Below are 13,750 nucleotides of genomic sequence, written 5' to 3' on the forward strand. Positions count from 1 at the left end.
CTGATCCATGCCGAGGGATCTACTGGTCAGCGGACATGAAGATGGATCCATCAAGTTCTGGGACGTGTCGTCGGTGTCCATGCGAGCAATCTACCGCTGCAGTACGTCTGAAGTATTCGTGACCGGCCGAGAGCAGCAAGGGCAGCCCCTTTCTCCGAATAGCCAGGTTTTCGACAACCGGTTAAAGGACATAACGTACGTTGATGCCGACGCCCTCGAAAGTGGAAAGAGCGAGGAAGAACAGGGTTCGCAGACACCGGGGTCTCAAAAGACACCCCAGGAGGGACGCATGATATTCAAGTACACCGTCGAGGGAGAGACCAAAGAAGGCGTACCACCAATCCGTAAGATTGGTCTCTTTGACCCATTCAGCGACGACCCGCGACTGGCGGTTCAGCACATCGAACTGTGCCCGTCTACAGGCATCATGGCCGTGGGCGGCGCGTCCGGGCAGGTCGTCATCATGGAGATGAGTCCTGTTGGTGAGGGGCAAAGTCAGGAGCTGGTTGCCTCAGCAGTTGACATAACAAGCGGTGTGGAAGGATATCAATGGAAGGGCAGTGGAAAATTGACCGCAAGGAGTGATGTTATAGCTTTCCCTGGCTTTCAGAGTAGGCAGCTGATTCAGTGCAACCCCGCTGCCCCCACAACGGCTCTAGCCTTGGAACCGAAGCTCGGCCTTGTCGCTGTTGGCACCATGCAAGGACTGGCACTATTTGACTACAGACAGAAGAGAGTGGTCAGCACCAGATGTACCATGACCCCCGAAGAAATAGCTGGTTCACTAGAACCGAGGAGTCAGCAGAGGAAGTCCCTGCGTGACTCCCTCCGCCGATCCATCCGCAAATTCGGTAAGGGGTCGAAGCGCACACCGTCGGCAGAAGACAGTACCGATACAGTCAATGACGATGCAGAGTTCAAAGCCGTCCGAGCCAGTCAAATAGCTGGCAGCACTATAAAATCTTTTGAATTCAGTCCCATTGGCCTTAATGGAGACGAGGGCGGGTCCGCAACGCTCTTTGTCGGAACCAACTCTGGCAAAATCATGGCGTACGATGTCAAGGTGCCCCAGGGCGATGATATGAAGAGAATGGAAGACGAAGTGACGGCAGAGTACACCAAAGAAGTTCAGCTGCAGCACGGTGCACCGGTTATCCATTTGGCCCTCCTGGACGCCTCTGGACGGGTCATCACATTCGCGTCGGACGACGACTTGAAGGGTAAAGAAGGACAACAGCTTCTTGTTGTGTCCGAAGAAAAATTCAAGACGATTGCCCTACCAACTATGAAGACACAGCAGAAGTACTGGCTCTCCCTCGAAGACGGCTGCCTGGTCCGCCGAGTCTCCCACATGAGCATGCCAGCCACAGAGGTCACAGAGGCCGAAAATTACGTCACCTGTATGACATCTGACGGTGAAGTCTGCGCCTTCCTGACTCCAGCCCTGAAGCAGGTCGCAGAGTTTGAAGTGACAACCAAGGAGAATGTCATTGGTACTAAACAATGTGCCTTGACCAACAAAGGCGAATGTAAGTTGATTCCATCAAGCTTTTCCCCATGGTACATTTTGTTATGAATCTATCAAGGGTCTGCCATTCATGTTGAATCACTACACATTGGACGTTAATTTGTTAGATTGTTGCTTCTAATATGATATAAGCTTAACTGATATCTGTGGACCGGTAGATCTAGGGAGACATTGTAGTCGTTGATGATTTCTACTGGTCACAAATGATCCATTTTTGCGTTATATAGGTTTCTATTTCCTATCCCCGTCCGAGATGCAACGGTGCGCCATCACACCGAAGTATGTCGTCGAGCCAAAATGCACCTTCCGCATCGCCGAGGGAGACCGCCCACCACGGACAACAACATGGAGACCAGAGGACATCGAGCTGCCCGTTGTAGGCTCTCCAATAGGTATGATGAAAGGCGCTGTCGAATCTGTCGGGGATAAGGTTAAAGGTGCGACAGGGAAAGTAGAAGAAGGAGCAAAAGAAGCTAAGAGTAAAGTAGCTGATACAGCTAAGAGTGTTGAGGAGAAGGTGGAGGAAAGTGCAAAGCAGGCTAAGGAAAAGACAGAAGAGAAAGCTAAAGAAGTTAAGGAAAGCGTAGAAAGTGCGGCTGAAGCCGCAAAGGACAAGGCAGAGCATGCTGCAGGGGCTGCAAAAGAAAAGGCAGAAGACATGGCTAAGGCTGGCAAAGAAAAGGCAGAGCAAGCAGTTGAAGCAGTAGAGCAAAAGGTAGAGCATGTTGCAAAAGATGTAACTGAAGCAGCTATGGGGGCTAAAGAGAGCTTAGCGGCAAAGCTGAAGGGTGCTGAAGCTAAAGCTGACGATGTAGCTAAAGAAGCAGAAGGGGTAGCAGATGAAGCAGCTGCGGAAGTAGAACAATCTGTTAAGAGCGCAGAAGCTATTGCTGAGGGTGCCAAGTCTGAAGTTGAGGGCACTGTTAATGATGCTTTGGAAGATGCTAAAGATGCTTCTAAAGCTGCAGAAGCCGCAGCGGAAGCAGCTAAAGAAGATGCAGAGGCAAAAGTTGAGGGTGCAGTAGCCAGTGCCGAAGCAGTTGCTAAGGATTCTGTCGATAAGGTGGAGGGAACTGTAAAACAAGTAGAAGACGAGGCAGAGGCAGCAGTAGAAAGTGCTGCAGTGGCTGTAGAGAATGCTGAAGAAAAGTTGGAAGAATCCTCCAAGGAAGCTCAGGCTAGTGTGCAGGGAGCAGTAGAAAACGCACAGGCTCAGGTGGATGGCGTGGTGGATGGTGCAGATAGTGCAGTCGGAGCTGTGACCACCAAAGTGGAGACCTTGGTGCAGGATGGGGAAACCGTGGTGCAAAAAACCGTTACGGTGACCCAGCATACCGTGCACGAGGTGGTGGATGGTGTATCAGGTAGGAATGGGGACCTCAGGTTTGGGCTTCCTATAACAACATTTGCTTTGGCTGTACCCAAAAAATTGAAGTCTTTTCTAAACATGTTGCAATTCTTTACTAACCACGTCATGGAAGGTTTCAAACCTGCGGTCACATCCTAATAGATTTGGGAATGTTTTGTAACGTTTATGAATTTACTAATCGACTTTTTTCCGTGCCTCCGAAGCGTGCCTAGGAAATGTTCTGAGGCGTGTATATTATATTGTCCCCAACCACAGGCCGCTACGAGGTGGATCTTGAATCATCTGGAATGGAAGTCGACGGTGAGGCACTTGAGGTTAGTACGCCAAAGGGTAGGTTTTCGAGCAGAGTTCGGGGGATCGACGTAAGCCCAAACCTTGGCAGATGGAAATTTGGAGGAAGGGAAAAAGACATAAGAGGAGAAGTTGCACTACCCGAAGCAGAGCACATTATCGGTGCTCGTCGTGAACTCTACATTGAAGAAGCCGACCTTGAGATTGAAGCTCCAGAACCGAAGAAGGGGCGTTTTAATGGCCTGAAAGGCCCTAAGTTTGGTTTTGGACGACGATCGTACGACGTGCATGGAGCCGAAATGGAATTGAAAGGACAAGAGGGATCCTTCAGTGGACCAGATATCGAAATGCCAGAAGTTGAGGGGCCAGATATGAACGTCGAAGGCCCAGATGCAAAAGGTGGATTTAAATTCAAAGGGCCTAAATTCGGCAAGCCAGACATTGACATCAAAGGGCCAAAATTCAAAGGACCCGGCTGGAAGATGCCTTCGTTCGGAGGAAAGGCGGACGTAGATCTTCCAGACGCAGAAGTTGAAGGACCCGATGTGAAACTAGAAAGACCTGATGTCGACTTGGAGGCACCGGATTTGGATGTAGAGGGTCCCGACGTTAAGGAAGGTTTCAGATTGAAGGGACCTAGTTTCGGCAAACCGGACATTGATATCAAGGGACCAAAATTCAAAGGACCCGGCTGGAAGATGCCTTCGTTCGGAGGAAAGGCAGACGTCGATCTTCCAGACGCAGAAGTTGAAGGACCAAACGTGAAGCTAGAAGGACCTGATGTGGACTTGGAGGGTCCTGATGTTGATGTAGAAGGCCCGGATGTGAAAGGTGGATTTAAATTTAAAGGGCCTAAATTTGGCAAGCCAGACTTTGACATCAAAGGACCCAAATTCAAAGGCCCCGGCTGGAAGATGCCTTCGTTCGGAGGAAAGGCAGACGTAGATCTTCCAGACGCAGAAGTTGAAGGACCAAACGTGAAGCTAGAAGGACCTGATGTGGACTTGGAGGCTCCTGATGTTGATGTAGAAGGCCCGGATGTGAAAGGTGGATTTAAATTTAAAGGGCCTAAATTTGGAAAGCCTGACTTTGACATCAAAGGGCCGAATTGGAAGATGCCTTCATTCGGAGGTAAGGCAGACGTAGATCTTCCAGACGCAGAAGTTGAAGGACCAAACGTGGAACTGGAAGGACCTGATGTCGACTTGGAGGGTCCTGATGTAGATCTTGAGGGCCCAGATGTCAAAGGAGGATTCAAGTTCAAAGGACCGAAGTTTGGCAAACCAAAATTTAAGATGCCCAAGTTCGGTGGGAAGGCAGACGTAGATCTTCCTGAGGCTGAAGTTGAAGGACCAAACGTGGAACTAGAAGGACCTGATGTCGACTCGGAGGGTCCTGATGTCGATGTAGAAGGCCCGGATGTGAAAGGTGGATTCAAATTCAAAGGGCCTAAATTTGGCAAGCCAGACATTGACATCAAGGCCCCCAAATTCAAAGGGCCCGGCTGGAAGATGCCTTCGTTCGGAGGTAAGGCAGACGTAGATCTTCCAGACGCAGAAGTCGAAGGACCAAACGTGGAACTAGAAGGACCCGATGTGGACTTGGTCGGTCCTGATGTCGATGTAGAAGGCCCGGATGTGAAAGGCGGATTCAAATTGAAGGGGCCTAAATTTGGGAAGCCTGACTTTGACATCAAAGGACCGAATTGGAAGATGCCTTCGTTCGGAGGAAAGGCGGACGGAAAGCTTCCTGATGCAGAAGTCGAGGGACCTGTTATGAAGGTAGAGGGGCCTGATGTCGACTTGGAAAGGCCGGATATCGATGTAGATGGTCCAGACATGAAGGGAGGATTCAAATTTAAAGGCCCCAAGTTTGGGACACCTGATTTTGACATCAAAGGACCAAATTGGAAGATGCCTTCGTTCGGAGGAAAGGCGGACGTGGATCTTCCAGAGGCAGAGGTCGAAGGCCCAGATGTGAAACTAGAAGGACCCGATGTCGAGATGGAGGGACCAGATGTTGATGGTGGACTAAAAATCAGAGGCCCCAAATTCGGTAAACCTGACTTTGACATTAAGGCACCCAAATTCAAAGGACCCGGCTGGAAGATGCCTTCGTTCGGAGGAAAGGCGGACGTGGATCTTCCAGAGGCAGAGGTCGAAGGACCAAATGTGAAACTAGAAGGACCTGATGTGGACTTGGAGGCACCGGATTTGGACGTAGAGGGTCCCGACGCTAAGGGAGGCTTCAAATTGAAGGGGCCTAAATTCGGCAAACCGGACATAGATATCAAGGCCCCCAAATTCAAAGGCCCCGGCTGGAAGATGCCTTCGTTCGGAGGAAAGGCAGACGTAGATCTTCCAGACGCAGAAGTCGAAGGACCAGATGTGAAACTAGAAGGACCTGATGTCGACTTGGAGGGTCCTGATGTTGATGTAGAAGGCCCGGATGTGAAAGGTGGATTCAAATTTAAAGGGCCTAAATTTGGGAAGCCAGACTTTGACATCAAAGGACCGAATTGGAAGATGCCTTCATTCGGAGGTAAGGCAGACGTAGATCTTCCAGACGCAGAAGTCGAAGGACCAGATGTGAAACTAGAAGGACCTGATGTCGACTTGGAGGGTCCTGATGTTGATGTAGAAGGCCCGGATGTGAAAGGTGGATTCAAATTTAAAGGGCCTAAATTTGGGAAGCCTGACTTTGACATCAAAGGACCGAATTGGAAGATGCCTTCATTTGGAGGAAAGGCGGACGTAGATCTTGCTGACGCAGACATCGAAGGGCCAGACGTCAAGCTTGAAGGGCCGGATGTCGATGTTGAAGGGCCTGATGTTGAAGGTGGACTCAAGCTTAAAGGTCCAAAATTCGGTAAACCTGACTTTGACATCAAGGCGCCAAAATTCAAAGGTCCCGGCTGGAAGATGCCTTCGTTCGGAGGAAAGGCGGACGTAGATCTTCCAGATGCAGAAGTTGAAGGACCAGATGTGGAACTAGAAGGACCCGATGTCGATTTGGAGGGTCCTGATGTAGATCTTGAGAGCCCAGATGCCAAAGGAGGATTCAAGTTCAAAGGACCGAAGTTTGGCAAACCAAAATTTAAGATGCCCAAGTTCGGTGGGAAGGCAGACGTCGATCTTCCTGATGCTGAAATCGAGGGACCTGACGTCAACCTGGAGACACCAGATGTAGAGGGTCCCGATGTCAAGGGAGGATTTAAGTTGAAGGGCCCTAAGTTCGACTCACCGGAAATTGATATCAAGGGACCCAAATTTAAAGGTCCCGGCTGGAAGATGCCTTCGTTCGGAGGAAAGGCAGACGTAGATCTTCCAGACGCAGAAGTCGAAGGACCAAACGTGGAACTGGAAAGACCTGATGTCGACTTGGAGGGTCCTGATGTTGATGTAGAAGGCCCGGATGTGAAAGGTGGATTCAAATTGAAGGGGCCTAAATTCGGCAAGCCTGACTTTGACATCAAAGGGCCGAAATTTAGAGGACCCGACTGGAAGATGCCGAAGTTTGGCGGAAAGGCAGACGTAGATCTGCCCGAGGCTCAGCTAGAAGGGCCCGATGTAAAATTGGAAGGACCTGACGTTGACTTAGAAGGACCGGATATCAATTTAGGAAGTCCCGATGCGAAGGGAGGATTTAAGTGGAAAGGTCCAAAATTTGGGAAGCCCGATTTCCACATGAAGAAGCCCACATTCAAATCGCCGTCATTCAGATGGAAAGGCAAGAAAGTCAAGTCACCTTCTGTCGAGATCGATGCCCCATCAGCAGAAATAGGAGCCTTGAATCTGGAAACACCAGGCCTTGACATTAATGCACCGAAAGTTAGCGGTGACGTTCCCGACGTCGAGCTGGAAAGTCCTGGATTTAAGGGTAAATCTATGACACTAGGATCCCCAGATCTAGAGCTGGAAGGACCAACGCTGAAATCGCCCTCCTGGTTTGACAGAATGAAAGCAAAGTTCCGAGGCTCAGGGCGATTCTCCGGACCAGATTTCAATGGTCCGGAAGCGAAATTCAGGACACCTTCAGGAAACCTGGAGGGACCAGATGTGACAATTAACTCACCAGATATGAACCTGGAAGGTCCAGATCTTGATATCGATTCTCCAGACCTGGATGTGAAAGGGCCAGACGTTGACCTGAAGGGCCCGAAAATGAAAGGACCAAAATTTAGGTTTGGAAAGCCAAAATTCAAATCACCAGACTTTCACATGAAGGGACCCAACCTAAAAGGACCCTCCTTTGGTGGTCGTCTTTCTGGTGAATTCGAACCACCAAATGTTGGAGGTGATGTCGACATAGGCATAGCGGAAGCAGAGGTCTTGGTACCAGACGCAGAGATTCCAGACTGGGACGTAAACGTCGAAGGACCAGAGGTTGAAGGCGGTCTTTCAGGAAAATTCAAGTCTCCAAAACTTAAAGGCCCAGACTTTGATGTGGACGGTCCGGATATTGATGGGAAGGTCAAAGGCCCAAAGTTCCACATGCCACACTTAAAAATGCCAAAGTTCAAGTCTCCGAAATTCGGCGGGAAGGCGAACATCGACGTTCCTGAGGGAGAAGTGGAAGGTCCCGATGTAAACATTGACGTTGATGCGCCTGATGTGGACATTGAAGGTCCGGACGTCAAAGGCAAAAAATGGAAGAGGCCAAAATTCAAAGGTCCAGATATTCACATGCCCTCAGTGAAGATGCCCAAGTTTGGAGGAAAAGCTGACATTGACCTTCCAGAGGGGAATATAGAGGGTCCAGATGTCGATATCGATGGACCAGACGTGAAGCTGAAGGGACCAGACGTGGACCTGGATGGACCAGAAGTGGATCTTGATCTTGAGGGACCTGATGTGAAAGGCGGAAGATTCAAAATGCCAAAATTCAAAGGCCCAGATTTCAGCATGCCGAAGTTTGGCGGGAAAGCAGGTGTCGACCTACCAGAGGGTAAACTCGAGGGACCTAATGTTGATATTGAAGGACCGGACGTCAATCTAGAAGGTCCTGAAGTTGATGTAGACCTTGAGGGACCAGACATGAAAGGCGGAAAATTCAAAATGCCCAAAATCAAAGGCCCAGACATCAGCATGCCCTCAATGAAGATGCCCAAGTTTGGATTGAAAGGTGACGTTGACCTTCCAGAGGGTGAATTCGAGGGACCCAGTGTCGATCTTGAGGGACCAGATGTTAATGTTGAAGGTCCTGACGTTGACATAGACCTTGAGGGACCAGATGTTAAAGGTGGAAAATTCAAAATGCCTAAAATCAAGGGCCCAGATTTCAGCATGCCATCTATAGGGATGCCGAAATTCGGAGGAAAAGGAGACATCGACCTGCCAGAAGGCGAACTTAAAGGACCCAGTGTTGATGTGGAGGGACCAGATGTCAATCTTGAAGGTCCTGACGTTGACGTTGACCTTGAGGGACCAAACGTGAAAGGTGGAAGATTCAAAATGCCGAAATTCAAGGGCCCAGACTTCAGCATGCCGTCCATAGGGATGCCGAAGTTTGGAGGAAAAGGTGACATTGACCTGCCAGAAGGCGAAGTTAGAGGACCCAGTGTTGATCTCGAGGGACCAGATGTTAATGTTGAAGGTCCTGACGTTGACGTAGACCTTGAGGGGCCAGACGTAAAAGGAGGAAAATTCAAAATGCCGAAATTCAAGGGCCCAGATTTCAGCATGCCGTCCATAGGGATGCCGAAATTTGGAGGAAAAGGAGACATTGACCTGCCAGAAGGCGAAGTTAGAGGACCCAGTGTTAATCTCGAGGGACCAGATGTCAATGTCGAGGGTCCTGACTTGGACGTAGATCTTGAGGGACCAGACGTGAAAGGCGGAAAATTCAAAATGCCGAAATTCAAAGGCCCGGATATCAGCATGCCGTCCATAGGAATGCCGAAATTCGGGATGAAAGGTGACGTTGACTTGCCAGAAGGTGAAGTCAGAGGCCCTGATGTCGATATTGAAGGGCCCGACGTCAACATTAAGGGACCAGACGTGGACGTTGAAGGGCCGGATGTTGACCTTGAAGGACCTGACGTCAAAGGCGGGAAATTCAAAATGCCCAAAATCAAGGGCCCAGACTTCCACATGCCGTCGATGAAGATGCCGAAATTTGGTGGAAAAGGCGAGGTGGACCTTCCGGAAGGAGAGCTTGAAGGGCCCGACATCGGAGTGAGTGGGCCTGATGTTGATGTGCAGGGTCCGGAAATGAAAGGAAAAATAAAAGGCCCCAAAATCAAGGGTCCGGGCTTTCACCTACCCCATATGAAAATGCCGTCCTTTAGAAAACCTAAGTTTGGCGCTGATGTTGATCTACCGGAAGCCGAAGTTGAAGTACCTGATGTAAATCTGGAAGGACCGGATGTGGACGTCACGGGTCCTGACGTAAATCTCCATGGCCCTGACGTTGACTTGGAAGGCCCAGACGTTTCCGGTAAAATCAAGGGCCCCAAAATCAAGGGTCCAGGCTTTCACCTGCCTCACATGAAGATGCCATCCTGGAGAAAGCCCAAACTCGGAGGAAAGGGAAAGATAGACGTACCAGATGTAGAAGGTCCTGATGTGGACTGGGAGCTCCAGGGACCTGACGTGGATGTGGAAAAGCCAGATATCGATGTTAACGTTGGTGCACCTGATGTTGATGTCGAAGGTCCGGAAATGAAAGGAAAGTTCAAAGGACCAAACATTAAGGGACCTAACTTTCACATGCCTCACTGGAAAATGCCGAAATTTAAGTCTCCCAAGTTTGGAGGAAAGGCGGACATCGACTTGCCCGAGGGAGAGGTAGAAGGGCCGGACATTAACGTGAAGGGCCCCGATGTTGACGTAGACATGGAAAGTCCTGAAATGAAAGGTGGAAAGTTCAACCTGCCCAAATTCAAGGGACCAGATGTCAGCATGCCTTCAATGAAATTGCCTAAATTCGGTGGAAAGGCTGACATCGACCTCCCAGAAGGTGAAGTGAAAGGCCCAAATGTGGACTTGGAGGGCCCAGACGTCAATGTCGAAGGTCCAGACGTAGATCTTGACCTTGAGGGGCCAGACGTCAAAGGTGGAAGGTTCAAGATGCCGTCAATGAAAGGACCTGACATCAGCTTGCCGTCCATGAAGATGCCCAAGTTTGGAATGAAAGGCGGAAAAGCTGACCTTGACTTACCTGAAGGAGAGGTACACGGACCATCCGTTGATCTGGAAGGTCCTGACATTGACGTGAATGCGCCAGACATGGACATCGAAGGCCCAGAGGTCAAAGGCGGAAGATTCAAAATGCCGAAAATCAAGGGTCCAGATTTCAGCATGCCGTCAATAGGGATGCCGAAGTTTGGAGGAAAAGGAGACATTGACCTGCCAGAAGGAGAGGTCAGAGGACCCAACGTTGATGTAGAGGGCCCAGATGTTAACCTGAAGGGGCCAAGTGTTGACGTTGATGTCGATGCCCCTGATGTCGATATTGAAGGGCCTGACATGAAAGGAGGAAGATTCAAAATGCCCCATCTGAAGGGCCCTGATATCCACATGCCTTCCATGAAGATGCCGAAGTTCGGAATGAAAGGCGGAAAAGCTGACCTTGACTTACCTGAAGGAGAGGTACAAGGACCGTCCGTAGATCTGGAAGGTCCTGACATTGACGTGAATGCGCCAGACATAGACATAGAGGGCCCAGAGGTCAAAGGCGGAAGATTCAAAATGCCGAAAATCAAGGGTCCAGATTTCAGCATGCCGTCCATAGGGATGCCGAAGTTTGGAGGAAAAGCAGACATTGACCTGCCAGAAGGCGAAGTTAGAGGACCTAGTGTTGATCTCGAGGGACCAGATGTTAATGTTGAAGGTCCTGACGTTGACGTAGATCTTGAGGGGCCAGACGTAAAAGGAGGAAAATTCAAAATGCCGAAATTTAAGGGCCCAGATTTCAGCATGCCGTCAATAGGGATGCCGAAATTTGGAGGAAAAGCAGACATCGACCTACCAGAAGGCGAAGTTAGAGGACCCAGTGTTGATCTCGAGGGACCAGATGTTAATGTTGAAGGTCCTGACGTTGACGTAGACCTTGAGGGGCCAGACGTAAAAGGCGGAAAATTCAAAATGCCGAAATTCAAAGGCCCGGATATCAGCATGCCGTCCATAGGAATGCCGAAATTCGGGATGAAAGGTGACGTTGACTTGCCAGAAGGTGAAGTCAGAGGCCCTGATGTCGATATTGAAGGGCCCGACGTCAACATTAAGGGACCAGACGTGGACGTTGAAGGGCCGGATGTTGACCTTGAAGGACCTGACGTCAAAGGCGGGAAATTCAAAATGCCCAAAATCAAGGGCCCAGACTTCCACATGCCGTCGATGAAGATGCCGAAATTTGGTGGAAAAGGCGAGGTGGACCTTCCGGAAGGAGAGCTGAAAGGGCCTGACATCGGAGTGAGTGGACCTGATGTTGATGTGCAGGGTCCGGAAATGAAAGGAAAAATAAAAGGCCCAAAAATCAAGGGTCCGGGCTTTCACCTACCCCATATGAAAATGCCGTCCTTTAGAAAACCTAAGTTTGGCGCTGATGTTGATCTACCGGAAGCCGAAGTTGAAGTACCTGATGTAAATCTGGAAGGAACGGATGTGGACGTCACGGGTCCTGACGTAAATCTCCATGGCCCTGACGTTGACTTGGAAGGCCCAGACGTTTCCGGTAAAATCAAGGGCCCCAAAATCAAGGGTCCAGGCTTTCACCTGCCTCACATGAAGATGCCGTCCTGGAGAAAGCCCAAACTCGGAGGAAAGGGAAAGATAGACGTACCAGATGTAGAAGGTCCTGATGTGGACTGGGAGCTCCAGGGACCTGACGTGTATGTGGAAAAGCCAGATATCGATGTTAACGTTGGTGCACCTGATGTTGATGTCGAAGGTCCGGAAATGAAAGGAAAGTTCAAAGGACCAAACATTAAGGGACCTAACTTTCACATGCCTCACTGGAAAATGCCGAAATTTAAGTCTCCCAAGTTTGGAGGAAAGGCGGACATCGACTTGCCCGAGGGAGAGGTAGAAGGGCCGGACATTAACGTGAAGGGCCCCGATGTTGACGTAGACATGGAAAGTCCTGAAATGAAAGGTGGAAAGTTCAACCTGCCCAAATTCAAGGGACCAGATGTCAGCATGCCTTCAATGAAATTGCCTAAATTCGGTGGAAAGGCTGACATCGACCTCCCAGAAGGTGAAGTGAAAGGCCCAAATGTGGACTTGGAGGGCCCAGACGTCAATGTCGAAGGTCCAGACGTAGATCTTGACCTAGAGGGGCCAGACGTTAACGGTGGAAGGTTCAAGATGCCGTCAATGAAAGGACCTGACATTAGCTTGCCGTCCATGAAGATGCCCAAGTTTGGAATGAAAGGCGGAAAAGCTGACCTTGACTTACCTGAAGGAGAGGTACAAGGACCGTCCGTAGATCTGGAAGGTCCTGACATTGACGTGAATGCGCCAGACATGGACATCGAAGGCCCAGAGGTCAAAGGCGGAAGATTCAAAATGCCGAAAATCAAGGGTCCAGATTTCAGCATGCCGTCAATAGGGATGCCGAAGTTTGGAGGAAAAGGAGACATTGACCTGCCAGAAGGAGAGGTCAGAGGACCCAACGTTGATGTAGAGGGCCCAGATGTTAACCTGAAGGGGCCAAGTGTTGACGTTGGTGTCGATGCCCCTGATGTCGATATTGAAGGGCCTGACATGAAAGGAGGAAGATTCAAAATGCCCCATCTGAAGGGCCCTGATATCCACATGCCTTCCATGAAGATGCCGAGGTTCGGAATGAAAGGCGGAAAAGCTGACCTTGACTTACCTGAAGGAGAGGTACAAGGACCGTCCGTAGATCTGGAAGGTCCTGACATTGACTTGAATGCGCCAGACATAGACATAGAGGGCCCAGAGGTCAAAGGCGGAAGATTCAAAATGCCCCATCTAAAGGGCCCTGATATCCACATGCCTTCTATAAAGATGCCAAAGTTCGGAGGTAAAGCAGATGTTGATCTGCCAGAAGGTCACGTTGAGGGTCCTGATGTTGATGTAGACTTAAATGCTAAAGGTCCAGACGTGGACATAGACGTAGAAGGGCCTGACGTGAAAGGTGGAAAATTCAAAGGACCCGACTTTCACATTGGGAAACCTAATATAAAAATGCCTTCCTTCAGGAAACCCCACTTTGGTGGTAAGGCCGATGTTGATCTGCCGGAAGGGGAACTGAAAGGACCGGAAGTTGACGTTGATGCTAGCCTTGAAGGACCTGACGTTGACATCGACAGTCCTGATTTGAAAGGAAAGATGTCAAGTCCCAAGTTCAAGGGACCAAGCTTTGATATGCCGTCTATGAAATTGCCATCCTTTGGCTGGAAACAGAAAGGGCCAAAAGCCAATATAGATCTTCCAGAAGCAGAGGTTCAGAGGCCAGAGGTCGGCATGGAAGGACCAGATGTAAACTTAAGGGGTCCAGACTTTGATGCATATGTTGAAGGCCCAGACGTAGATCTTGAAAGGGCAGGCATCAAGGGAAAAGTTAAATCACCAAAATTCAAAGGACCTGGCTTC

The 13,750-nt window shown here is 49.8% G+C and overlaps 1 protein-coding gene across 1 annotated transcript in view; it reads left to right on the forward strand.

Annotated features, from left to right (window-relative positions):
* LOC118426172 (neuroblast differentiation-associated protein AHNAK-like) overlaps positions 1 to 13,750 on the forward strand; it is a gene marked incomplete in the record, with an annotated part of 42,480 nt that overhangs the window by 20,199 nt on the left and 8,531 nt on the right. Inside the window, 4 exon segments of the mRNA XM_035835433.1 lie at positions 8 to 1,529; positions 1,756 to 2,892; positions 3,153 to 4,504; positions 4,721 to 13,745. Coding sequence (XP_035691326.1) covers positions 8 to 1,529; positions 1,756 to 2,892; positions 3,153 to 4,504; positions 4,721 to 13,745 — 13,036 coding nt within the window.

Source organism: Branchiostoma floridae, chromosome 11, assembly GCF_000003815.2.
Source record: "Branchiostoma floridae strain S238N-H82 chromosome 11, Bfl_VNyyK, whole genome shotgun sequence".
Classification (NCBI taxonomy): Eukaryota; Metazoa; Chordata; class Leptocardii; order Amphioxiformes; family Branchiostomatidae; genus Branchiostoma; species Branchiostoma floridae.